Below are 25288 nucleotides of genomic sequence, written 5' to 3'. Positions count from 1 at the left end.
GTCTTTCTGAGGTAGAAGTAGAAACTTACAACATAGGCAGGAGATAAGAAATGCAGATGAGGGCTAACAAATGTGATTGAGAAGGGAGACTTGGGATGGAAAACAGTGGATAAAAATGAATTTCTAACTGGATTATGCACCTTGTAAATTTTGCAACATAAGAGCCATTCATAAAGCGGGAGAAGCTGTGGCTTCCTTTACAAATGTGTCACAGTGTGGTACACTGCAGGCTCCCATAAATAAGAAAATGCAGGGAAGGCAGTGTGCATCGCGGTGATCGCCAAGGAGAATTACCCTCTGTACATCCGAAGCACTCCCACAGAGAACGAACTCAAGTTCCACTACATGGTGCACACGTCTCTGGACGTGGTGGATGAGAAGATCTCTGCGAAGGGGAAAGCACTGGTGGACCAGAGAGAGCTGTACCTGGGCCTGCTCTACCCAACCGAGGACTACAAGGTATACGGCTATGTGACCAATTCCAAGGTGAAATTTGTCATGGTGGTGGATTCCTCCAATACGGCCCTGCGGGACAATGAGATCCGCAGTATGTTCCGGAAGCTGCATAACTCCTACACAGATGTGATGTGCAACCCCTTCTACAACCCAGGAGACCGAATCCAGTCTAGGGCCTTTGATACCATGGTAACTTCGATGATGGCCCAGGTGTGCTGACCTCTGCCCCAGCCATCCGGAAGAGAAGCCGGTGTTCACCCCAGCTGGATGATACTTATTTATTCCCTTTCTGCTCCCTGAGTGTAACCTGCGGGCAGGGCTGCGTGCCCTGTGCTTTTCTACTAAAGGCCTCACAAGATGAGATCTCCATTGTCCTTCCCTTGTCAGGAGAGAGAGAGGGCTCAGTGAGGACCTGTCAGCTGGTCTCAGAGACTCTGGAGCGATGGAAGGGGTGTGACCACAGCTGGGTGGTATGAGGGTGGATGCTGAGTGCAGGAGGTTGTGGGGAGGCGGGTGAGCAGGCGGGTGGTCCAGAAGGGTGCGGGGTATGGGGAACCTAGAGCCAGCTTCAGAGAACGGAGGCAATCCAAGGCGGACAGCCACACACCTTCCTTCTTGGGTAAGCGCTCTCAACATTCTGGACCCATCGTTCATTGCAATCTTAGCCCAGTGCTTGTGCCCAGCGCTAGCCTCAGGAGGTAGTAAAATCTGTAAAGCTTCCTGGGACACAGCATTAAAGCGACTGCTGCTTCCCATGTGCCAGAGGAGGAACTCAGGAGCCTGTCCTGCCTGTCTGTGAGCATGGTGGTCAGCAAGGTCCCCAGTGCTGCTCCTAGGCCATGCATGCATCCCTGAGGACAAACCAAGCTCTCCTCGGGTCAAAGGTCCAGTGACTGTGGAGGTGGTGTGAGGCTGCCTCTTCCGTGCCACTGGACGGTGTAGTTGAATACTGGTGTCCTGGGAGAGGCAGAGGCCAAGGGGACCTGTCCTGAGCCCAAGTCCCCTCTAGCTGTCGAGGCTCCATGCTGTCTTCAGAGTCTCTGGCTTCCCCAAGTCATGAACCAAAGTGCTCCCCGGTCCCTGCAGAGTGTCTCATGCCAGGGCCCAGCAGGCTGGGACTTGTCCACACAAGCTGGGTGGAGTGAGAGAGTCCATCCCTGTGCATCTCAGGGCTCCTCTCCAAGAGCACAGGGTTATTACAAAATGCGGTAAGAAAAGAAGCCAGACCACCCACCTGATCAATAAAAGTGGCAAATGAAGTCACTTTGAGAAGTTCGACATGCCGCTGACTGCCGCGGACATAGCCCAGATGTGCTTGGTTCAAGGCTTTGGCAGGAGGTTGGGTGTGGAGGGGAAGGAAGGAGCACCAGTCAGGTGGAATCTTGGGATCTTGAGTTTTTAAGGGAGGTCACCCTCCCTGAGTATTAGCTGCACTGGGGACTGCCCCTCGTTCTCCAGTACGCCCTCTTCCCTCCTCACCGATGGAGCCTCAGGCTTACTGGAGAAACTTGGCTAAATGCCACGTGCTCCCCTCCCCTTCACACTGGGGCAGGTAGTTAAGGCGTGTAAAGGGTGGTACTGGGAGAAACCTGCAGGAAAGGGCACTTTAAAAGCAGGTCCGGCTGATGTGTAGAACACTCAAGGCTCCCTGCTCTCTTCCTGCCTGGAATCATGAGAGCATGAAGATGAGGACTTGCAGACATGAGGGCAGAGCAGAAAGGAGCCTGAGTCTGGGCTGACGAGCCAGCCCTGGGCAGCTCATGTCAGCTTTTCATATGCGAGGCGATAAAATACAGCCCTCTCCTGTTGGGGTTTCTGACAGGTTGTGTGCAAGTACACTGCTGTGCGTGTTATGATTCTTCTCGGAATCAAGCTCTAGCAAACAAAGCTTGTAATAGGATCTGCTTGTCTGGGTGTGGGCATCAGACCTGCAGGCGAATTTCAACCTGAGATTGGCCTTGGAGACCACAGTCACCGCCTGCCTGTTACCCTGGGATCAAGATGGTGGCACCAGTTAGCTTGTGATTTGCTGCAGGGCCATTAGCTGCCTGTCTTCCCTTCTGGTACCTTCTGCAGACCTGGGTCCAGGGCTGCTTGGCTGCCCTACTCTGTGGGAGAGGAAGCTGTGGCTTGGCATTAACCGTGCACATGGCAGGGGCTTCAGGGCTAGAGGGGTTTGCGCTACTGTGTAGATGCTGTGCTGAGGGGTGTTTGAACTTGCTGTATATAACATATAATATATTATATATATAATATATACACATAACAGAAAAGGACCAGGAACTACTGAGTGGACAGCAATGAGGTCAAGGGTGAAACCATACCCTGGGTGGAAAATGCCCAAGCCCCAGGAGCAAATATTCCGACAGGGGACCCAGGCCAGGACTTGGAAGTCCTGATGCTGGAATGCGATGAGCAGGCTTAACCCTTGGCAAGGGCCCTGCGAGGTCACTTGGGTACTGAGGAATCCTCCCTCCCTCTTCCTGCAAGGCCACCCTGGGGCCGATTTGCTGTTCACCATCTGACCACTGGGTGGCAGTCTCTTCTGGCTGTGTCAAGACAGAACCAATTGCTTCCAAAGGTAAACAAGGGTATCTATCCAGGCTCAGGGTTATTGATCCCCTATTGGTACCATAGGCAGACTTGGCCGTGGCCAGTTAGCACAGTGGCTGGAGGTAGGGCCTACTTCCTACACGCCCAGGGGAATCTACTCTAGGCCTTGGCCAGCCCCTGGAGCTGCAGCGACTCAGACTCAGACCTTTGACCGCTGACATCATTGCAAGTCTCAGCGCAGGATCTGCCTCTCTTCAAAGTTGTCACAGCCTCACCTGCTGTTGGATGTGTGGTCCGCTGGGCAGTCGGAGATGCTCCTGGAGTAGTAGTACTTGTTGTGATGATGATATGATGACAGGATCTTACTGTGTAGTCCTGGCTGTCCTGGAACTGTCTGTAGACCAGGCTGGCCTCAAACTCTCAAACTCACTGTCTCTGCCTCCTGAGTGCTTGGATTAAAGGCGTGCACCACCAAAAAAAAAAAAAAAAAAAAAAAAAAAAAAAAAAAAAAAGAAAATGCAGGGAAACTCATTCTGGTGTAGCACAGGCCTTCAACTGTAGACTCAACTCCAAATATCTATTTCTCAGCCACGAGCTTTGAGGGCAAAAGGAAGGATATTGCAAAATTCCTGAAGATCATGAATGTTACAGGGTCTACCACAGTGGATGATAATGTTTCCCTTTGTATTTAATATTTTAACGTCTTGTTTTAAAAAAAAATTAAAGCTATAGATGTGGCTGAGTAAAGAATGATTACCTAGCATGCACAAGGCCCTTGGCTACATTCCTAAGAACCTCAAAACAGCTTATGTGACATATTTAATAAAATCTTTAGTTATAACACCCATCAAACCATCTATATTAAATAGTGTCCAATTATAAAAAGGCCAGACAACATGCAACAGACCTGATATTCAGCGTTTGCCAACTTAGCTCCTGAAACAATTCGCACTCTTAAAGTTAGCACAATTCCCAGTGAAATTAGAACGAGGAGTAGCGATCTGAAATGCACGCAGCTTACTGACGGCTGCACCAGCTCAGAAGCAGGGGGAGCTTGAAACCTGCCCTTCAGCTCATAATAATAGTCTGCGGAGGGCTTCTAAAGCACACAGGAAGGATGGGGGAGTGGATTTGCGATCTGAGGAGGAGATACTGTATATGTGGAAAATTCCCATTTAAGTAACCCAGTTGGAATGAATCCCCTTCCCAGATCCCTATTCCGGAAGACTGAAAGGTGGTAATTACAATGGGTGGGCTGAAAAGCCAACTAAACACAGATTGGCAGATAAGCCTACCCGAAGAGACATCCCCTGCCTTGCATTATTCCAACAATAATGTCTTTATTTACATAGCAGAGTGGGTATATCATGCTTAGCAGTGCATACTGCTAAAAGAATAGCCCGCCACCACAAAGAGCTTCTAATTTAAAGATACAAAACCAGGGACAACTATTTCTGAAATTCCCACAGGACACAGTGCATTGGCTTTCTCCACAAGCCTTCTAAATCAAAACCATAGCAACTTAACACGTGCCATCCCCTATGGGCAGGCAGATTCTCTGGAAGAGGCCAGGGACTTAGGAATCATAGCTCTTGCATCAGAAATAAGAAAAAGTGGACATGGAGCAGCTTGGAATCAAAGAAAACTTTCAAAAACTCTAAAACCAATTTCGTAAAGCCCGTGCCTTTTTGTAACATGAGCATTCTTGGAAATTCTCTGTTGTTTTACATTCCCAAAATGTAAAGAATGGCCAGATCAAGAATGTTTGAATCGTATTCGAGCTTTTGTATCACTCTAAAATGGAGAGAATTCTTAAACCATGTTTCTGTTATGAGCAGCTGATGGTGGCTATGGATCTACTAGTCTGCCATTAATTTCAAACATACACAGAAGCAACTGAAAGGTATCCATGGGCTACTGAAACCTCAGGTGTGAAACAGACCCTTTACAGTGAACTGTGTGCCTCTGCATGGGTCTCAGACTTCCCAAATGTGAAATTGCTGAGGGCAGGAGACAGAAAGAAGTTACCGGAGGCTTGGGGGCAGGGAACCTGAAAGAGAATTCTCGCTCTTGACTCAAATCAGGAATGGCCTTTGTTCTGTCCTAGCCGAAGGACAAAAAAATATGCTAGTTCAGAGTAGCTCCAGTTTCTAAATGACACTTCTACCTTGAGGCTAGGTGAACATGGAAAGGAGGGTTGCAAAGCAGACACCAAGCTCTGGATCATCTGGAGATGGATCTTTGGATTTTTGTGGAACAAACAAGTTGTATCTATTTCCCAATTTCAACCTATTTCCTCAATGATTTTAGGCCCTTAATTCCTGTTAGGGGTTGGCCCTATAATGGTGGCCTTATAGGACATCAAAGATGGCTATCGGAGCTCTGTTTATGTCTAATAAAGAGACATTATTTCCTCCTGGTCAAAAGAATCCAATCTGGGGTTGGGGATTTAGCTCAGTGGTAGAGCGCTTGCCTAGCAAGCGCAAGGCCCTGAGTTCGGTTTCCAGCTCCAAAAAAGAAAAGAAAAGAATCCAATCTACCTTTGGCACTAGGGAGAGACATGACACTGTAGCCCACTACAAAAATATTTCAACCATCTATACTATTATTTTCTCCTTAAGAGTTAACCTCAAATGGGTTTGTCAATCCTCCAGCAAGAGACTACTCCTTAAGGAGTAGTCTGGAAAAGCCATTCTAAAGAGATGGGTAAGTAAATGAGCCCCTTCATGAAACACAGCCTTGAAGAAGCTCATGGCTCCGTGTAGTTGCTCTGGGGAGGCATTAGAGGCCCAAACCTCACAGTGATCAAGAGAAAACATCTAACACGTCTCCCGGCCTCCAGGAGCCATAATCAGAAAACTGAGCGCTACATGTGTTGTGCTTAAGGAATTAAACACTGGACCCAAAAAGGAAATAATCCTCATGGAACGCTGCTTTCCAAACCTTTGGTTTCGTTTTATTAGGAAGACCAAATAAATGTCATTGTTATCGGCACTGATAAGAGCTGAAGCTATATGTGAGAGTGGTTTCTATATGTTTTTCTGAATCTCAAACCTCTTTTATGAATTCCATAACTGTGGAAATACAAAACTACAGGAAAGAACATAAAATGTGTAGGTCTTGTATGAGGCAGAGAGAGAGCCCAGGTTGGAGGTCTCCATCGATACCGTCTTCCCACCCTCTGAGCTCAAAGAAAACTCTGGAAAGTGGGGAGGAAGACTTGTGGAAACCAGCTAGAGAAAACAGCAGGGCCCATGGAGGCTCACAGAGACTGAAGCAGCAATCACAGAATCTACGTGGTTCTACCTTAGGTCTTCTACAAATATAGTGTAGTTGTTTAGCTTGGGTTTTTTTGTGGGACTCCTAATAGTGGGGGTGGGAGTGTCTTTGACTCGTTTGCCTGTTCTTGGGACCCTTTTCCTCCTACTCCGTTGCCTCGCCAAGCCTTAATGTGAGTTTTCGTGCTTGGCCTTATTGTATCTTGTTGTGCTGTGTTCGTCTGACGTCCCCTGGGAGGCCGGTAGCTTCCCCCAGCACACAGCCTATCACGATGTGTTGCATAGACAGAGTTGGAACAACGGAACCTAGAGACTGTGGATTAAGAGCTCCAAAACTCAGGTCTTTTGGTGACAGAGAGCTAATTAATGTACTGTTTTTGTGATTCACGGTTAAATAGAAAGTTTAGCGGGTGAGAGTGAGCGGTCAGCTCTCCCTGGATCTGCAGCTTATTTTGCACACATCGCAACACACAGCGCTGCTTCCTCGCACTAGTAAAAGCTGCACTGGTACAGGCTTGGTGCATTAGCTCCCAGGATGGAGCATTTGCCTGCCTCATACGAGACTCTGGGCTAAATCTCCAGTACTGAAACAGCAAATGGTACCAGGCTGGTCCTACAGTGAGCTACTGTCCACATGGTATACCACGGGTCCTTGGAAACTCATGCAAATGCCTTTTCACAAATTGATTAAGGCTCGGGGATCCGACATGAAACATGGCCTCAGTAGCACACAATTATTAGAAACAAAGCATCAAATATAAATCCCTTTCAAAGAAGTAAAAGATGGGTAAATTCTCTGCAGACCATCCAGCTTTATCCCCATCTTCTGTGGTTTTGGAGGTCACCTTGCCACAGTAGGAGACAGTTCCCCAACCATCATGAGTAGAACGATTTTACCTGGTTGCAGAAGGAGGGAGGCAGCCTCTTCAATAATCTCTCATTGTCTAAACTCTAGGTAGCTTTAAATAAGAGTCTGCCCTTGTTCTTCAGCCCACATACTCATTTTCAACTTATACCTCATAATCTTCACACATTTCATTTGGTTTTCTTTTTATCTCTCTTTAGCTTTAGTTAATTTTTTTTTCCAAAGCTGGGGACCGAACCCAGGGCCTTGCACTAGCTAGGTAAGCGCTCTACCACTGAGCTAAATCCCCAACCCCAGTTAATTTTTTAATTGCCAAGAAAGGTTCTTGAAAACTATTAGAGGGTATTATGATACAGAACTATTAAGCTTGAACGTATATGCGGACTTTCAGATATTTTTGAAACCTGTCGTAAAGTCTTAACTTTTTTAAATACTCCACTGCTTTCATGAACCTTCTATAACAGTCACTCATCATGGCCATTTAGAAAGAAATATGACATTAGAAGGAGGTAAACTTTCCAAGCATTGTACTGTGATTTAGTCGCACTCTCCCATCAAGTCTAAATCTGTCTTCTAACCTGTGTAAAGGAGTCATGATTTATTTGCGCCTGAGGGGGAAGGTCTATTAAAACAATATCTTGAAAATATTGTTCCTGGCTAATACGTCACTCATCACAGAAATGAGGGTAGTAATTCCACAGAAGGTTGGGGGTCTGTCTGTGACTCAAATTGTTAAACAATGCAACCCATGTGTATGTGGACTTTCTGTTGTTTGTGATGTTATTGAAGACCAGCCTTATTCTGTAGTGATCTGATAGAATGCATGGGATTATCTCTATCTTCTTATATCTGTTCAGGCCTGTTTTGTGACCAATTGTATGGTCATTTTTCGAGAAGGTACCATGAGGTGCTGAGAAGAAGGTATATTCTTTTTTTTTTTTTTTTTTTTTTTTTTTTAGGATGAAATGTCCTATAGATATCTGTTAAGTCCACTTGGTTTATAACTTCTGTTAGTTTTTTCTGTGTCTCTGTTGAGTTTCTGTTTTCATGATCTGTCCATTGATAAGAATGGGGTGTTGAAGTCGCCCACTAGTATTGTGTGAGACGCAATATGTGCCTTGAGCTTTAGTAAAGTTCAAAGAACGTATATGCTCTTGCATATACTGAACGTGTGTGCCCTTACATTCAGAGCTTAGATATTCAGAATTGAGAGTTCATCTTGGTGGATTTTTCCTTTGATGAGCATGAGGTCATCTTTTTTTATAGCTTTTGGTTGAAAGCCGATTTTATTTGATATTAGAATGGCTACTCCAGCTGCTTTCTTGGGACCATTTGCTTGGAAATTTTTTCCCAGCCTTTTACTCTGAGGAAGTGTCTGTCTTTGTCAGTAAGGTACGCTTTCTGTATGCAGCAAAATGCTGGGTCCTGTTTATATATCCAGTCTGTTAGTCTATGTCTTTTTATTGGGGAATTGAGTCCATTGATGTTAAGAGATATTAAGAAATGGTGATTGTTGTTTCCTATTATTTTTGTTGTTAGAAGTGGAATTATATTTGTGTGGCTCTTTTCTTTTGCGTTAGTTGAAAGATGATTGCTTTCTTGCTTTTTCTAGGGTGTCGTTTCCCTCCTTGTGTTGGAGTTTTCCATCTATTATCCTTTGTAGGGCTGGATTTGTGGAAAGATATTGTGTAAATTTGGTTCTGTCATGGAATATCTTGGTTTCTCCATTTATGGTAATGGGGAGTTTTGCTGGATATAGTAGCCTGGGCTGGCATTTGTGTTCTCTTAGGGTCTGCATGACATCTGTCCAGGATCTTCTGGCTTTCATAGTCTCTGGTGAGAGGTCTGGTGTAATTCTGATAGGTCTGCCTTTATATGTTACTTGACCTTTTTCCCTTACTGCTTTAATATTCTTTCTTTTGTGTATTTGCTGTTTTGACTATTATGTGATGGGAGGAGTTTCTTTTCTGATCCAATCTATTTGGAGTTCTGGAGGCTTCTTGTATGTTCATGGTCATCTCTTTCTTTAGGTTAGGGAAGTTTTCTTCTATGATTTTGTTGAAGATATTCACTCGTCCTTTAAATTGGGAATCTTCACTCTCTTCTATATCTATTATCCTTAGGTTTGATCTTCTCATTGTATTTCCTGTATTTCCTGGATATTTTGGGTTAGGGTCTTTTTGCTTTTTGCATTGTCTTTGATGGTTGTGTCAATGTTTTCTATGGTATCTTCTGTCCCTGAAATTCTCTCTTCAATCTCTTGTATTCTGTTGGTGATGTTTGTGTCTATGACTCCTGATCTCTTTCCTAGGTTTTCTATCTCTAGGGTTGCCTCACTTTGTGATTTCTTTTTGTTTCTATTTCCATTTTTTAGATCCTGGATGGTTTTGTTCAATTCCTTCACCTGTTTGACTGTGTTTTCCTGTATTTCTTTAAGGGATTTTTGTGTTTCCTCTTTAAGGGCTTCTACCTCTTTATTTGTGTTGTCCTGTATTTCTTTAAGGGAGTTATTTATGTCCTTCTTAAAGTCCTCTACTATCATCATGTGATGTGATTTTTTAAAGCAGAATCTTGCTTTTCCGGTCTGTTGGTGTATCCAAGACTTGCTCTGGTGGGAGAACTGGGTTCTGATGATGCCAAGTGGCCTTGATTTCTGTTGCTTAAGTTCTTGTCCTTGCCTCTCGCCATCTGGTTATCTCTGGTGTTAGCTGGTCTTGCTGTCTCTGCCAGTTCTTTGGCCCTCCTGTAAACTCCTGGGAGACCAGCTCTCTCCTAGCTGGACCTGGGTACAGAGAGCTATGGCACAGGGTCAACTCCAAGCACAGATGGAAACCAGAAGAATCTTACCCACACTGCTCCTCGGTTCCTGTGTCCTAAGTGCTCTGGATGGGTCACTCGGAGCAGAAGTGGTTGTCTTACCTGTGTTCTCAGGTGTGTCAGCACTCCTGGGAGACCAGCTCTCTCCCGGTGGGATCTGAGTACAAAACTTAAAAGCGTTTTTTTAATCAGAAAGCATGACCACAGTTCAAAGAACTTTTCAGCAATAAAAGTGTTGCAGAAGATGGGGAGGAAGGATTGTAACAGTCAGTTGAGTCAGGGACACAAAGAGAAAACAACCCATGGAATCAACTAAACAGGGCTCCTAGAGGCTCACAGAGACTGAAGCAGCAATCACATAGCGTGTCTGGTCTGTGGATACGTATATGCTATGGTTGTGTAACTCGAGATTTTTGTGGGACTCCTAACAATATGAGTGGGGGATGGAGAGTCTATGACTCTTTTGCCTGCCCTTGGGGCCCTTTTCCTACTGAGTTACTCATCTACCCTGGATATGACAGTTTGTGATTGGTCTCATTGCATCTTGTTACGTCATGTTTCATTATATCACTGGGAATCCTGCTCTTTTATGAAAGGAAACAGAGGAGCAGTGAATCTGAACGGGAGGAAGATGTAAGGGAGGGAAGGCTGCAGACAGGAAATACTGTATGAGAAAAGAATAAACAAAGTGAATTTCAGAAAATAACTTACTTGGTTGACATTTTTGCCATCTTGAATGAGTCAAATTTATCGTTGCAAGGACAAATGCAGCATGCCTCAATTTATCTGAATAAATATGGTCATTCCAGATGAAACTTGAGGTTTGGCGAAGAAAAAAAAAGGAATTGGATGAAAATAAACTTTATATGTTGCCTACTTTTTCTGCTGTCTTTGAGGAGCATGACACTGACCAGATGAAAGGATTACGATGATAATTTCTGAGAACAAACACTTGCCCATGCTTACAGACGAAATTTCATTGAATTTTCCAAAATACCAGACAGTTCATTTGCACTTGCCAGAAGCCCATTCATAGACTGTCAATGAGGGTACTGAAGGTACCTGGAAGAGAATGGGGGACGAGAGACTCGAAGAAGGACGCCAAGACAAGAGTCTGACCAAGGCGACAATTTTATTTTTCCCCAAGGCTGAATTTATACCATAACATGGGTAACAGAGGGAGGGGGAATAAGAAACATTTACGCAGGCCAAGGACACAGTACTCGTGTGGTCAGGGAATTTGCTGATGTTGACAGGATGTCAGAAAGGTCACAGGTTTGTCATATCTATTAGTCAGTAGGATGTTGGTTTTTCAGAAAGGTTACAGGTCATCACATTGGGTATCTTAACGTCAGACGTTATCATATGATTATTCATTTTGACCACCACATTTGTATTAGTCTTCTGTAGCTGGCTGGGGATTTTCCACGAACCCAGTCATACTTAATTCTAACCATAATAATAACATCAATAATGGAGGGCTTCAAGGGCATCGCTCCCAACAACAGACAACATAAAGATGTTCCTGAGACAGCCCAAGAGTTCACTAAACTTATTAACAGTGATGCAGCAAGAACTGATTTCTCTGCAATGCCAGTCGCACAGTTATGGATCAAGCAAGCATTTGCAGTCATTTCCTGGGTTCTATCTGAGACTACGCTCTGTTCTGTCTGAGACCATGTTGTACCTTCTTCTTCCATTTCTGTGAAACGAGTTTCGCCAGCCCGTTGTTATCAAGTCTGAATTCAGAAGCAGACTTGTCCTGGAAGATGGCGATCTTCTTTTTGTGATTGAAAATTCACTGCCTGAGAATTTCTGACCTGGCGAGAAAGAAGCGATCTCAACCTTGGCATTGACGTTGACTTCCCGTGCACACTGTTTGCAAAACGTAGCAATAGAGTTTGCTGTTGTTATATTAAGACTGTTACCCACACTGCACCATGCTTCAAGACAGTATTTCACTTATTTGTAATTAGAAATAAATATTTCACAATATATACTTACAGTCTCTTTTCGATCAGTCTGTTTTAACTATGTTCAATTTGAAAATACACACCGCATATCAAATATTTAAGTTATGATTCATAAGAACAGCAAAATTACAGTTGTGGAGTAGAAACAAAAGTATTTTATGATTGGGGACACCGCAATATGAGGAACAATATTAAAGGGTCCCGGTTTTAGAAAGGTTGAGAACCACTGACTTAAACACTTCATACTTGAAAACCTAGCAATCTATACTTTGACAAGGGAAAAAAAAACATAACCGCAAAGCACAGTTAGAGCCTCTAAGTGTGGTGTAAATATTAGAGAGCTAAGACAGGCTCCTGGAAAGCCAGCTAGGCTGGCTCACACCCATAACTTAAGCTCTCAGGGTGTTGAGGCAGGTGGATTACTATAAATTCAAAGCTAGCCTAGACTATGGAGTAAGACTTTGCCTCAGCAAACAAAAACGTGATAAAGGTTTCAATAATTTGTGTGGTCAGGACGTTCTCTTTACAATCAAGCTGTAAACATCATATGAAGAATTTTTCTTTCCCAATTTGTATCCCCTTGACCTCTTGTATTTGTCTTATTGCTAGAACTTCAAGTACTATATTGAATATATGTGGAGAGAGTGGACATGCTTGTCTCGTCCCTGATTTTAGTGGGATTGGTTCAAGTATCTCTCCATTTAATTTAATATTGGGTACTGGTTTGCTATATATTGCTTTTATATATGTTTAGATATGGGATTTGAACTCCTGATCTCTCAATACTTTTAACATGAAGGGGTGTCATATTTTGTCAAATGCTCTTTCAACATCGAATGAAATGATCATGTGATTTTTCTTCTTTGAGTTTGTTTATATGGTGGATTACTTTAATGGATTTTTGTATATTGAACCAACCTTGCATCCCTGGGATGAAGCCTACTTGATCATGGTGAATGATCATTTTAATGTGTTCTTGGATTCAGTTTGCCAGAATTTTATTGAGTATTTTTGCATCGATATTTTTAAGCAAATTTGGTCTGAAGTTCTCTTTCTTTGTTGGGACTCTGTGTGGTTTAGGTATCAGAGTAATTATGGCATCAAATAAATTAGGTAGTGTTCCTTCTTTTTCTATTGTATGGAATGGTTTGAGGAGTGTTGGTATTAGGTCTTCTTTGAAGATCTGGTAGAATTCTGCACTGAAGCCATCTGGCCCTGGACTTTTTTTGGTAATGATTTATAAATTGATATTATTGTTCAGAAAATTTTAGTTACATAATAACATATTCATTTCAAATATTGTTAATTTGTGAATAGTTTAAGAAAAAGAAAAAATAAGTCCCTCAGGAAACTCTGTTAGATTATTTTTAAAGTTGCTTTAATTATTCAAGGACTTTTGTATTGGCAATACATAAGGAATTTGAATAATATTTTCAATTGATTGTAAGAGTTTATACTATCTCTTGAACTATGTAATGTAACAAGATAAGAATGTTTATATGTTTTATTAGAATATATTATTCTTAGACAAAATTGCTTCATTTATATCTTAAAATTGTATGAATTAAATTTAACATTGCAACTATTTCTGTTAACTGTCCCATTTGACCAATGACATTACCTTATATTATAGCGTATACTGTTTATATTATTATTATTATTATTATTATTATTATTAAATAACTTTGAGTTTAAATGTCATCCTGCAATCAACACCATCCAGTTATCTTTGATGAAATCAAAGATCTTTGAGAAAATATTATGTATTCTGTACAAAATGGAGAGAATTCAAGGCATATGGCAAAAAAACTTAGGTATCTCTATGGTGCATTTTCATGAAGAGAATATCTTATCTTTAATTTTTCTCATAGTTTTAAGGTTTTAATATAATTATATCAATTCCTACCTTCATATCCTTGTTCCAAGCCCTCCGATATATACATCCTTATTCTCTTTAAGATAGATAAAGCAATTGGAGAGCATTAAACTTTTGACAGTTATTTAAAGGTTGGCTCAGAAGAAAATATTCATTCGTTTGATGGCAAGGGGAAACATTAAATTCCAAAAGAGAACTTTATACTGTCATTTAGAAAATGAAGTCAAGGGGCTGGAGAGATGGCTCAGTGGTTAAGAGCACTGACTCCTCTTCCAGAGGTCATGAGTTCAATTCCCAGCAACCACATGGTGGCTCACAACCATCTGTAATGAGATCTGGTGCCCTCTTCTGGCCTGCAGCCACATATGCAGGCAGAGTGCTGTACATAAAATAAATAAATAAATCTTTAAAAAAAAAAAGAAAATGAAGTCAAATAGTCATCAGGATCAGAAGCAAATTTGTAGCTTGCTACATACAATCACAGTAGATTTAAAAGAATCAGTTTAGACATTATAAATTCTAGTCAGAAATAATATGGGAAAATTATTCCTTCTCTCTTTGATGTAAAGGAGGTACTCACTTTAACAAACTAAGTGGATATCAAAAAAGAAATTTTTGCTACATTGTCATATTTTATCAGAAAAATATTTAAAATCAATAGTCATAATATAAGCTAAATATTATCAAGCAGAAAAGATAAATGATCTTCATAATTTTTAGTTTCATTTTTCTATTTACACTGTGATCAAAACTTTTTTTTTTATTTAGAGAATACTTTATTAGTTTTTGTAATCAAACCCATGTAGATCAGACCTTACATATTTAATACAGTGCGTTACCCCTGTACAAATGGAAAAAACTTAAGTTCAACATTTCTAGACCAATATGGCTATCAATTTCTGTACAGTGCCAACTCAACACAGTAAACGGGGATACTTTTTTCCAAAGTTGACAGCACAGCTAAAGTTTCAAAAAATTCAAATTATATATCTGTATATATATATTTATATTTATATAAAAAGACCAATAATAGCAGTGTGTTATGCATCAACAGCAGCAACAGCTTTTCCAGGTTCTGCAGTCATCTGAACAAAACTGTAGAGACATCCAGCACACTCCATTAAAAAAAAAGTAAAAAAACAAAACCCCAGAAAACAGCATAGTTCTGTTACTCTTGTGGTACCTGGCACCATTTTTTTTTTTAAATTAGCTTCTCAATCATCATCTGGAAAGAAAACATTCTGAGCAACATCATTAAAAACAGCTCTGATTAAGCACGGTCACTACTACGTATCATAAAGCAGGTACAAGCTATTTTACATCCACAGAGGTATGATACAGTACTGTCCTACATCTATAATACTAGAGGATACAATTTAAAAGGCATTATTTGAGACTTGATTCTACTTTTCCAGCAGAGGGCCCAAAGGATGGTGTGACACAGCTTTGTAAAGAAACATACTCTAGACAGGATTTCCTTTCACTAGTGGCACAGTTCTAAGGATTCATTCTCTCCATGAATGTCAGCTAAAACCGTTATTAAAAAAATGAAATATCCCTAAAACAAAACCGTATAACCACCGGATTCACATGAAGATGACCTAGTGGAGACAAGCTGGACCTCACCTTACCAACAAGCTATCAAATCTGTTAGGTTTAAACAGTGAGACCTCCAAGGAAGGAGATGCCAAGTAGTGCTTCAAAGCTTCAGACCACAATCAAACACAGCATCCTTTTCAACAGAAGCAGAAGCTCATCTGAATATGCTCAAGGATGCTGACACCAACATTTAATCATCTGCTCACTCATCCAGGAAGAAGGGGAGATCAGTTACTACTGTACTTTATTGTGTTCAACCAAATCACCATGTTACAAAAATAGCAAGCTGCCATAATAAAAAATAAGGCTCCTCTATCCAGCACCAGATAGCATCATTTTACTTTCAAGCCTAGAAATGCCATAGACATATCCAAAGAACACAAGGGAGCAAAAGAACCACAGCTGATGGGGCAATGGGACTGCCCAGTGTCCAGCTGAGCTACTCTGTGGTTATCACTCTTCTCCTACTTCTGGTGTTTCATGCTCCTTAAGATTAAACTGTGCGCACTTACAGACTGTTTGCACACTTGTATATAAACCAACCGAAGATGCAAATGTTACTCGGGAGGTGCGAGCCTGTGGAGCCTTGTTGTAATCGGTGTAGCAGCTGTCAGTGTAAAATGCTCTATGCCCCTTGTGTATCTCACAGGACAGTGTCACAGATCACTTCACCCCGTGGCTGCTGGCATTATTTGACTTCACTTTCCCTGCCCACCCACCCTCAATAAACCACAGCCTTTATGATTTTGTTTCTTCGGTTTTGATCGCCTGAGGTTTGATTGGTCCAGTTCTAACAGGTTTGGTGGTTATGGTGGGTGCAGGGGGTGGCTTTTCTTCTACTTTTTCCTGACAGGTACCAGGAGGGTCACTCAGTGTCTCAGGTTTACTTGTATCACTGTCCACTTTCTGGGCTTTGCCTCCTATCTGTTTGCTCTGTTGCTGCTCAGAGAAGAACCGCTGCGTGGACTGAAGAACCTCTGCTCTCTGCTTTGCCAACACCTAGGACCAAATGTCTTGTGGCTGAGTCCTCTTCCCACAGCTCTCTTCTTCATATCTTGTTCAGCCTTCAGTGCAGCCTGGGCCTGATTGCCTCTGACTCCAGACAGTGATCCACAAGGGCCCCTGGCTACAGGTGGCAAACGGGCATGGCTCATGAGGCCTGTGGTCAGCGGAGGAGGAGGCATCTGACTGGCCAGTGCCATTGGTGGCCTCTGTACAGGCGCTGGGAAGGTGTTAGTATGTGGGGCTCTTACCAATGGAGGGACCAGGTTAGGCTGAGAGAGAATCTGGGGTGCAAACTGTGCAGGAAACGGCTGTGCCATTCTCACTGTGGCAGGGGCTGACTGGAACTGTTTCTAATAAACAATGCTGTTCATTTTGCTAGACTGGCTGTTTGGACTTGTTGATGTAGCCCTGAATGGACTAGATGTTGGCGTGGTGCTTCGACCACCAATTGGTGGTGTTCCTGGTTTGATATCAATGCCACTCCCAAAGGCTTTGAGTTCCATTTCAGACATTTTTCCTGTGGTTGCCATCATGCCATGCTGCGTTCCAGCAGGGATTAACCCTCTGAAAGGCTGGCTTACTTGGGCAGGACGGCTCAAGCTCTGAGCCTGTGCTTGTGGGGTTGTGTGCTGTAACTGGGGCTGAAGTGTCTGAGGCAAGGCAATCAGAGGCTGTCCTGTAGATCCAAAATTAGTCAAGGAAAGCTGGGATGCTGGTAATGGTACTGTAACCTGCTGGAGAGCACTTGGTGATTGGGCAGTGTTATAAAAATTTGTCTGACCAGGCTGCTGTACTTGTCCAGAGTAAAGATTTGACGCTTGAGTAAGATTTGCTCTTGCCTGAAGAAGATGTGTATCAATCAGCTGAGAACTTCCTAGTCCTGATGCCTGACCCAGCTGATGTTCATACAGTATAGGGATGGGCTGAGTATTTGAAGTCTGCTGAAAGGCAAGACCTGACTGTGCCTTGGCAAGCTCCTGGTGCTGGACTGCTGGGAAGTTGTGGAGAGCTGTACCAGAGAGGACCACAGAAGGCTGGGAAAGGCTGCTTTGCATAAAGGCTGGCTGCGACCTATATGGTTGAATTGAAGAACTGAATAATTCCTGAGCCTGGGAAACAGCAGGCCCAGCCCCCAAACTCAGCTGGGCTTGATGCTGCCCTTGTAGTGGGGCATAGATAGGGATTGGAATCTGCTGAACGGATGTTGGCTGCGACAGACCAGGTTGGAAGCCCTGCTGCTGGGCCAGGGATGGCAGAGCCAATCGCGCATGCTGGGTATTGAATAAATGACTTGTATCCATATAGAAGGCTGGGATTTGAGCTGCTGCCGACTGAGACACATAAACTTGTGGACTCTGCTGTTGCTGTGCAATAAGGGAAGGCATACAGCTTAACTGTGAAAAATGACTGGCAGAAGGCAAGCTGCTGGTCTGTAATTGTTGGGGTTTTACTTTACAAATATTAGGAGGGTCCGACGTGGTTGTAGATTTTGTACTCAATGAAGAGGTCGTGTAAGTACCAGCTCCCGATAGCGATGCTGTAGGAGTGACCGAGGCAACTGGGCTCTGAGGCATTGATGCACTGGAAAATGAGTTGTAATTAGCAGTGCTTGGTCCACTGGCACTACTGCTGACGCCACTCACAGTTGGAGGTGCTGTAGAAGTGACTGGGGACCCCTTTTCCCTTAGATTTGGAGAATTTTCCCATGCCTTCCGTGCAGACTCCATCTTGAAGGTGAGGCTGAAAGGAGGAGGAGGAACTGAGGTCAGGCTGGAGCTCTGTTGCATGGCCTCCCTCTTAGGGAGGGGAAGGCTGCTGGGCAGGGGCACATTATTAACCAAAGTATCCTCCATCTTTGCATTATTAGTAGCCACAGTGTTAGGCAGAGAAGAGGAAGGTGTAGTGTAGTCTGTTACAGACTCCTTTGCATCAGTGCCATATTCTGGAGCGGACACCGAGATCATTGCTCCGATCTCAGCAGACATTTCTGAGACTGCTTTGGTTTCCTTTGCTGTTCCAGGGTCTGTGCTTCTGACCGCAGCCGGGCCGGGTTTCTCTTGTCCTTCTGGTTCAACCTGTTGGGCATCTTTCACTTTTCTAATTTTTAATGATCGTTCCTTTCCAATGGGACCAGGTTTATGTTCTTTGTTTTCTACCAGACTCAAGTCTGGAAGCTTCTGAGCTTTAATGGGCCCTGCCCGAGGCTGTTTCTGACGCTGCTCTTTAGGTTCAGGAACTTTGTCAGTTGGTTTCTCTGAAAGCACAGGAACCACCTCATTTTCATTCCCATTTGAGGCTGGAGCACCAAACTGAATTGTGTCAATTCCAATTTCAACACCACTCTCTTGACCATTTCTTGTTCCCTCTGATGATGTTGCTGATCCAAATGATGTTAAGGGCTTATTCCATGCACTGACTGAAGGTGGCTGTGGTGGACTAATAGGACCTAATTTTTTAGAAATGTCATTGAGCACAGCTGGAGCAGTTACTTTGTTATCCCATAACTCAGCTGTTAGAGAGCTGTGTGACTGTGAAGTCTGCATGGACTTCCCAGTGGCTACATAATCTGTGCCATTAGATGTCTGAGCTGAAGGTAATCTAATCGAAGGTGGTGGCTGCTTTGAAGATGGTGTTGAAGGTGGAAGTGGACTCTGGACTGGTTTGTGGTTCTGTGTCTGCGTCTGTACCATTGAGGCCGGGGTTGGGGCAGTGGATGCAGCTGAGGCTGGGGCAAGTGGCACTGAGGCTGTTGGGGCCGAGGCTGGGGCAGCTGGTGTTGAAATAGATGGCACGGCTGTAGCTGAGACCACTGGGGGTGGAGAAGAAACTGAAGCTGGTGCTAGGGCTGAAGCAAGGATAGGAATCGAAGCAGAGGCGAGAATAGGGATGGAGACTGTAGTTGAGGCTGAGGCCAGGATAGGAGTCGGAGCCGGGACTGACGGCTGGGATGAGGAAGAGGCTGTGACTGGAGATGAAGTGGATGCTGGAACAGGAGCTGAGGCTGAGGTTGGAACTGGAGCTGGGCATGAAGTCAGAACCGGAGCTGGGGTTGACACTGGAACTAGAGCTGTGGCTGATGCCAGCACAGGAACTGGAGCTGGGGTGGATGCAGGAACTGCAGGTGCCAGGGATGTTAAGGCTGGAGCTGAGGAAGAGACTGGAAGTGGTACAGAGGGTGGGGCCTGAACTTGCTGAGTCCCAGTAGCTTGTTTTTTGGCAAACCTTGGAGGAAGCTTAGAAGTCTGACTTCTTCCTTTTTCACCTATATTTTTTTTTGCTCCATACCTGTACAACTTGCTCTTCCTTCTTTCAGCGTTCCTCATCCTGTAGCCGCTTTTGCTGTTTTTTAGATACAACTTCAGTAAAGCCATCATCATTCAAATTTGACTGGGGGTCTTCAACTACAGTTACTTCAGGATGATCATCAATGATAACAACACTTGCATAATTGTTTAGATCAAACTGTGAGAGAGCATCTACTTTCTCTTTTGGTTTTTTAGGGACGGGTTTGGTATCTTCTCTCTTTTTCCCAGTAGCATCCTTGGAATTCTTTTGTCCTGCACCGTTAGGCACCCCTTCTTGGTGATGTGCAGAGTTACCACTGACAGGGTCAACACCAGCTGTGCCTGAGGACTGCTCATCAAATGGCCCTCTCTTCCCACTTTTTGATGGTGGGCCATTTCTTCTTTCATTCCTAGGACCTGAGAAATTCCTTCCTGATTTGGGTGGACCATTGTTGCCACGACGATTCTGGCGATCAACTCCAGGTCTCTGACTAGAAAAACTTCTCTTTGCTATTTCCCTTTTTGGAGGCAAAACACTTTCTCCAGTCTTTACAACTGCTTGTGAACTCATATCAGCATTTTTTTTCTCGTCCCTCTCTCTTCTCTCATTAAAATCACGGCTTTCAGAGGCTGTTTCCCATTCTTCATTTGCCTGACCCGAAGAGTTCTGGTTAGACAAATCTGGTGTCTTATTTCCCGAAATGTCCACAGGTGGATTAACTGGTTCTTGAACAACATTATTAACTGTGCCATTTGTGGGTACCAACACCTCATTTGTCTTTGAAGCAGCCTCTCTCTCTCTCTCAGCCGTCTAAATCTAGGTGGCTTATCTTGCCTTGGTGGTCGGGTAGGACGCTGCCTTCGGGGCCTCTCTCTAGCTGGGTCAAATTTTCGCTCAAATTTTGGAGGTCGTTTATCTGCAGGTATGGGCATAAACTGCTCGTGTCTTCTTGGTGGCTCTCCATCCTCAGGTTTAGGAGGTTCTGCCTGCCTTGGGTTCCACTGATTGTCCGGATAAGCCGGTCTTCTTAAGGTAGCAGGGCGGGATGGCCGGCCTCCAGGATCCCTCCCACCTCGTCTGAATGTTCCTCCTCTGCCACGCCTTGTAGGCTCCCCTTTTGGAAGGAAACCTGGTTTAGACTTCTCCTCATCTCTTATGTAAGGTTTCTCTAATTGCCTATTATCTATTCGGACATGGTTTTCAGGCTTAAAAGACGGCTGTGGCTTGACAGGTTTTTTGTTTTCGGACCGTTCCTCTCTTAGGGGAAGTCTCCCTTTGCTTAAACTATCCTTGTCACTTGCACTCTCATGAACTTCACTGTCTGTGTCGGTCTCTGAGCCCCTCTGTCGCCTTCTTTTGGGAACAACTTCAAAATCAGAACACTCACTGCGTGTCTCGCTCTCTTCTCTTTGTCTGGGAGGTCCGGAAGGCACATGCTCTGCTCTTGGCTTACTGTCCCTATACTGAGGGTAATCTCGGGTGTGCCCTCTACCACCTCTGCCACGCCCTCCGTAAGAGCCTCTGTAGCTCCGACCTCTGGAGTAATACTCTCCTCTGCCCCTGCCTCGGTACCCTTGGTCTGGAAACCAATCTCTATCTCTGGCCTCCTTCCAATAGGGCCTAGCAGGTAAAGGCGGCTCCTTTTTCACTGCCACTCTAGAGTCTGGGCGAGGTCTTTCTACTCCAACATCTTTGTTGATGACTTTCTCAGGTGGCTTCTCTTCTTTGACTGTTGGTGCTGCAACAGTTTGTTGGTTTGTAGTTTTAAATATAGGTTCTACCTGGACACTGACAACAGGTTCCAAAGGTTTCTCATCCTGAGATGGCTTCTGAGTCAAAGCTGACGTTTCTGTTGAGGGTAGTTTCTCTGGTTCTGGCTGTACTGGTGGTGAAACCAATGACTGGGGCTGAACTGGAACTGGAGGTGGTAGAGGAAGAGGAAGATCTTTCTTTTCTGTTTTTTCTGCTTTAACAACTTTTTCAGTGACCTTTTCAATCTTTTCACCTTCTTTCTCCTTCCTCTGTTCCCGCTCCTCTTTCATATCTCTAAGTACAGGTTTTTTAATGGGACCCGACCTTCTCACAGGCCTGTCATTACCGTCCTCTCTTCTGTTAGAGCTTGGTCTTGGACCCCACCGAGTTTCTGATTTAGATTTATAGACTTTCTCTGGTTTAGGTCCTTCAGAAGATCGCAGAAAGCCATCTTTTCTTGGCTTCTCCTCTGGCTTTTCTACGGTTTCTTTGGAATCAGTACATCTGCTGGTGACCTTAGGTATGCTGACAGATGGCTCGTTTCTTTGTTCCTCTGCATTCTGAGCATGGTTAGAGCCGTGGGAAACACTTCTTTTTCGGGCAGGTTGACTTTCCAGTGCAGAGATCCGCTCGTCTGTAGGAGTAGGTAGGCTCTTTTGATCGATTACATCAAAACAAGCAGACTGACTGTTTGTATCAACATGGTGAGGTCTTACATCTTCCACGGATCTGCTTAAACACTTTTGTCCTTCTGTTTCAGCTGAGTCTCTAGCAACATCTGTTTTTGAGTGGGTTTCTAACTGACTCTGTTCTACAGGATAAGTAGCAGTCATATGCTCATGGTCCACTGCAGTTTCAGGCCTTGCATCCCCAGTTTCTTCAGTAGACTTGGAAGCAGCTGTCCGCTGAGGCTCAGCATGATAGGGGTCTGACCCCCACATCACTCGAGGCTCAGAAAGAGAAATTCCATGATCTCTCGCAGATCGAGCCATGTGCTCAAACGATTCAGAGGTGTCAGGTGACCCTTCCATCTGGTCTCTTCTGATTAACGGCTTAGGAGGAATCATTCCAGGATGTATGGGTGGGATGTCCATAGCAGGCCTTCCTGATATCATTCGTGGATCCATATAGGGCTGCATCATGAGCCACCTTGGGTCAAAACCCATAGAAGCCAGATGTTGGGGGTGGGGCTGCATTGGCTGATAAAGGGGTCTGTGTGGTGGAGGAGGGACTGAACCATTAGACGGCTGTGAAGGCACAGTCTGTGGAAGTACGCCTTGTTGTTGTTGCTGCTGCTGCCACTGTTGCTGTTTCATTTGCTCCTGCTGCCGCTGAAATCGTGGTGGCAATGATTTCTGAAACTGTTTGAAATAGCCAGATAATACAGCAGGTCGGGGTTGAGACCCTGACTCAGGTTCTGTTTCCTGTACCACTTGTGTGGTCTCCTTTTCACTTCGATTGCTGTCCTGTCTAGTGAAAACTGGTTGTTCTTCTTTCTTACAGTTGTTTTCACTTCCTTGGTTTTCTGTTGCAGGCTCTACATTAGGTTCTTGGGGTTCAACTTTTTCCTCTCTTTCCTTTTCCTTCAACTCGCCCTCCTTCTCTTGTTCTTTCAGCCTTTGTAGTTCCTGCTCCTTTTCCCTCTGTTGTTCTAACTCTTTCTCTTGCTGTCTCACCCTCTCCATTTCTCTTTGCTTTTCCTGCTCTTTCTCAAGCTCCCGCTCCCTCTCCCGTTCCTGTTCTTTCTCTTTTTCAAGTTCTTTCTCCCGCTCCCGCTCCTTCTCTCTCTCCCTTTCTCTAAGTTCCTCTGGGGAGGGTTGCTTTTCTATGATCCCAAGCTTCTCATCCAGTTGCTTCAATTTCTCTGCACACGCTGCCTTCCTCTGTTCCTCCATCCTCCGCTCTTCCTCCTCACGGCGTTTACGAGCACGCTCCACTGCTGCAGATATTTCAGACTGTTGTTTTCGTCTTTGCTTCCATATTTCATCGGTATCAGGGACTGGAGGCTTTGAAGGAGAGGGGCCCTGTCTTCCAGGCATTTGTCGATCTGGAGGTGGGGGATGCTGCTGTGCAAGCAACTTGGGAGGCGGTGGCAAGTGTGAGGATGAGGTCCGCTCCTCACTAAATGGCGGGCCCTTCCCATAAGGACTTTTTGTGACTGGAGGCTGAGCAGGTGTCTGAGAAGAAGACTCAGTGCTGGAAGCTTCATCTCCTTCTTCTCGGTTTTCTGTGCTTTGAGGTGTTTTGAAGTTTGATCCTCACCGCTGTTTCCCTTAGGACTGGTACTGCCTTGCTCGTCGGCGTCACTGAAATTCAGCTGCTCTGTGTAGGCTACTTTCATCTGGGCGCCTGCCCGGCCTTCATCAGCTTCAGCATCTAGTTATCGGATTTATCCAGCTCCTTCAACTCTGATGCACTAAGGATGGATGGGCGTGCAGGTTCAGAAGCCCAAGAAGGAGGACGACCTCATCCTCGAAGGCCTTTGCTTGTCTCCGATAGAGAAGGGGGGAACCTCATGGGACCATGTAGAGGAGGATAGGCCATCCTTGGCTACTGCTGAAACATATATGGAGGCATCTTAGCTCTATACTGAGAAGCAAGGGCAGGCTGCTGTCCATGCAGTTTGGCCAGTGGAGGACCACACGCTATCCTCTTCTCCACCACTTTGAGAATGTCATTTTGTTCTGATGTTATAGCCGTGCTTTCATCCTGGGCAAGTTGCTTTTCATCCTGATCAGAGGAAGGTGACCCAGCAGACTTACCACCATCTCTCCAGCAAGCAACATTTGGTGGGCGTAAACTGGGTCCAGGTCCATAGTTTTCATCACTTGCTTCCTTTTCTTTTTTCTCCTGATCTCCAGCTGCCTGCAGACTGGGAAATTCCTGCTGAAATTGACTATTCACTTGGATTCCACTTCCTTGCCCACCTTGCTTGTTACTGGCCCATGATTTGGGAGCAGGTGCTACTTCTGGGGGAGCTGCAACCCCAGGTTTGGGCTCTGCTGGTGACACTTCTAGTGCTTTTTCTTCTTCGTGCTGCTCTTGTTTTGATGCCCATCCTGTACCATCTTTAGGCACAATATTCACATTAGGATCATTGCCTTTGTTTTCTGCTTTAAGACTTGGCAGGTTAGCAGGTGGGGGCATCCGCCGTGAAATACCAACTTTTCCAAGACTTTGTAACCCATGTCGAGCTGTAACTGTAGTCTTCTGTGTTTCCAAGGACTTTCCTTTGTAAGTATTAAACAAACTGAGTGTTGCGTACTTCTTCCCATCCTTTGCTTTTGTGCTCTAGCCTGACTTCTCTGACATTTCGGTGGAAACTCATCTAGTCCAAAACCTCCTGCCACACCCCTTAAAAGTAGTCCGCCAGGGTGAGAACCAAGTCTGCTGCGCGCTTCCAGAGGTTCGCCGGGTACGGATTAGGGGCAAGGAAGGGGAAGGAGTTTCCAGAGATCTTCCGCACGGCCGCTCGGTCCAGAAAGCCCGAGCCACGGCCATACAAACCGCCAAAGCACTTTCGCTACCTCTTGAGAGGGTGAGAGCGAGCAAGGAAAAAGCAAGAATGATGGTCTTAAGAGTCAAGAGATAGAATTCAATTTTTATTCATAAGGAATTCATTTTTACAACAAAACAGGATTAAAACAAATAAATTAAAATATTTAAAAATATTTGAAAAGATAAAAACAGTAACAAGAACATATAAATATGAAACAACAAAAAGAAAATTTCAATGAAAATCATAACAAAAATATTTCTAAACAGCACATTCTTAAGGAACATTTAGAAGCACAGATGTATTGCTGTTTCTCAACTTGCACACATAATG

At 44.4% G+C, this 25288-nt stretch overlaps 1 protein-coding gene and 1 pseudogene across 1 annotated transcript; one reads left to right on the top strand and one right to left on the bottom strand.

Annotated features, from left to right (window-relative positions):
* The first annotated feature begins 263 nt into the window (after nt 1-263).
* Nucleotides 264-819, top strand: LOC134483539 (trafficking protein particle complex subunit 2-like protein). The gene has a single exon (XM_063278768.1). The coding sequence runs from the start codon at nt 346-348 to the stop codon at nt 673-675; it is 330 nt and encodes a 109-aa protein (XP_063134838.1). The 5' UTR covers nt 264-345; the 3' UTR covers nt 676-819.
* A 14437-nt stretch (nt 820-15256) lies between these two features.
* Prrc2c-ps1 (proline-rich coiled-coil 2C, pseudogene 1) lies at nt 15257-24786 on the bottom strand (annotated as a pseudogene).
* Nucleotides 24787-25288: the final 502 nt, after the last annotated feature.

This window comes from Rattus norvegicus, chromosome 19 (genome assembly GCF_036323735.1).
Source record: "Rattus norvegicus strain BN/NHsdMcwi chromosome 19, GRCr8, whole genome shotgun sequence".
Classification (NCBI taxonomy): Eukaryota; Metazoa; Chordata; class Mammalia; order Rodentia; family Muridae; genus Rattus; species Rattus norvegicus.
The sequence above is the reverse complement of the archived record's forward strand: the minus strand, read 5'-3'. Positions and strand labels throughout refer to the sequence as shown.

What these genes read in the sequence shown, in the direction of transcription:
- LOC134483539 (XM_063278768.1), top strand. Translation starts at nt 346, where the DNA reads ATGGTGCACACGTCTCTGGACGTGGTGGATGAGAAGATCTCTGCGAAG.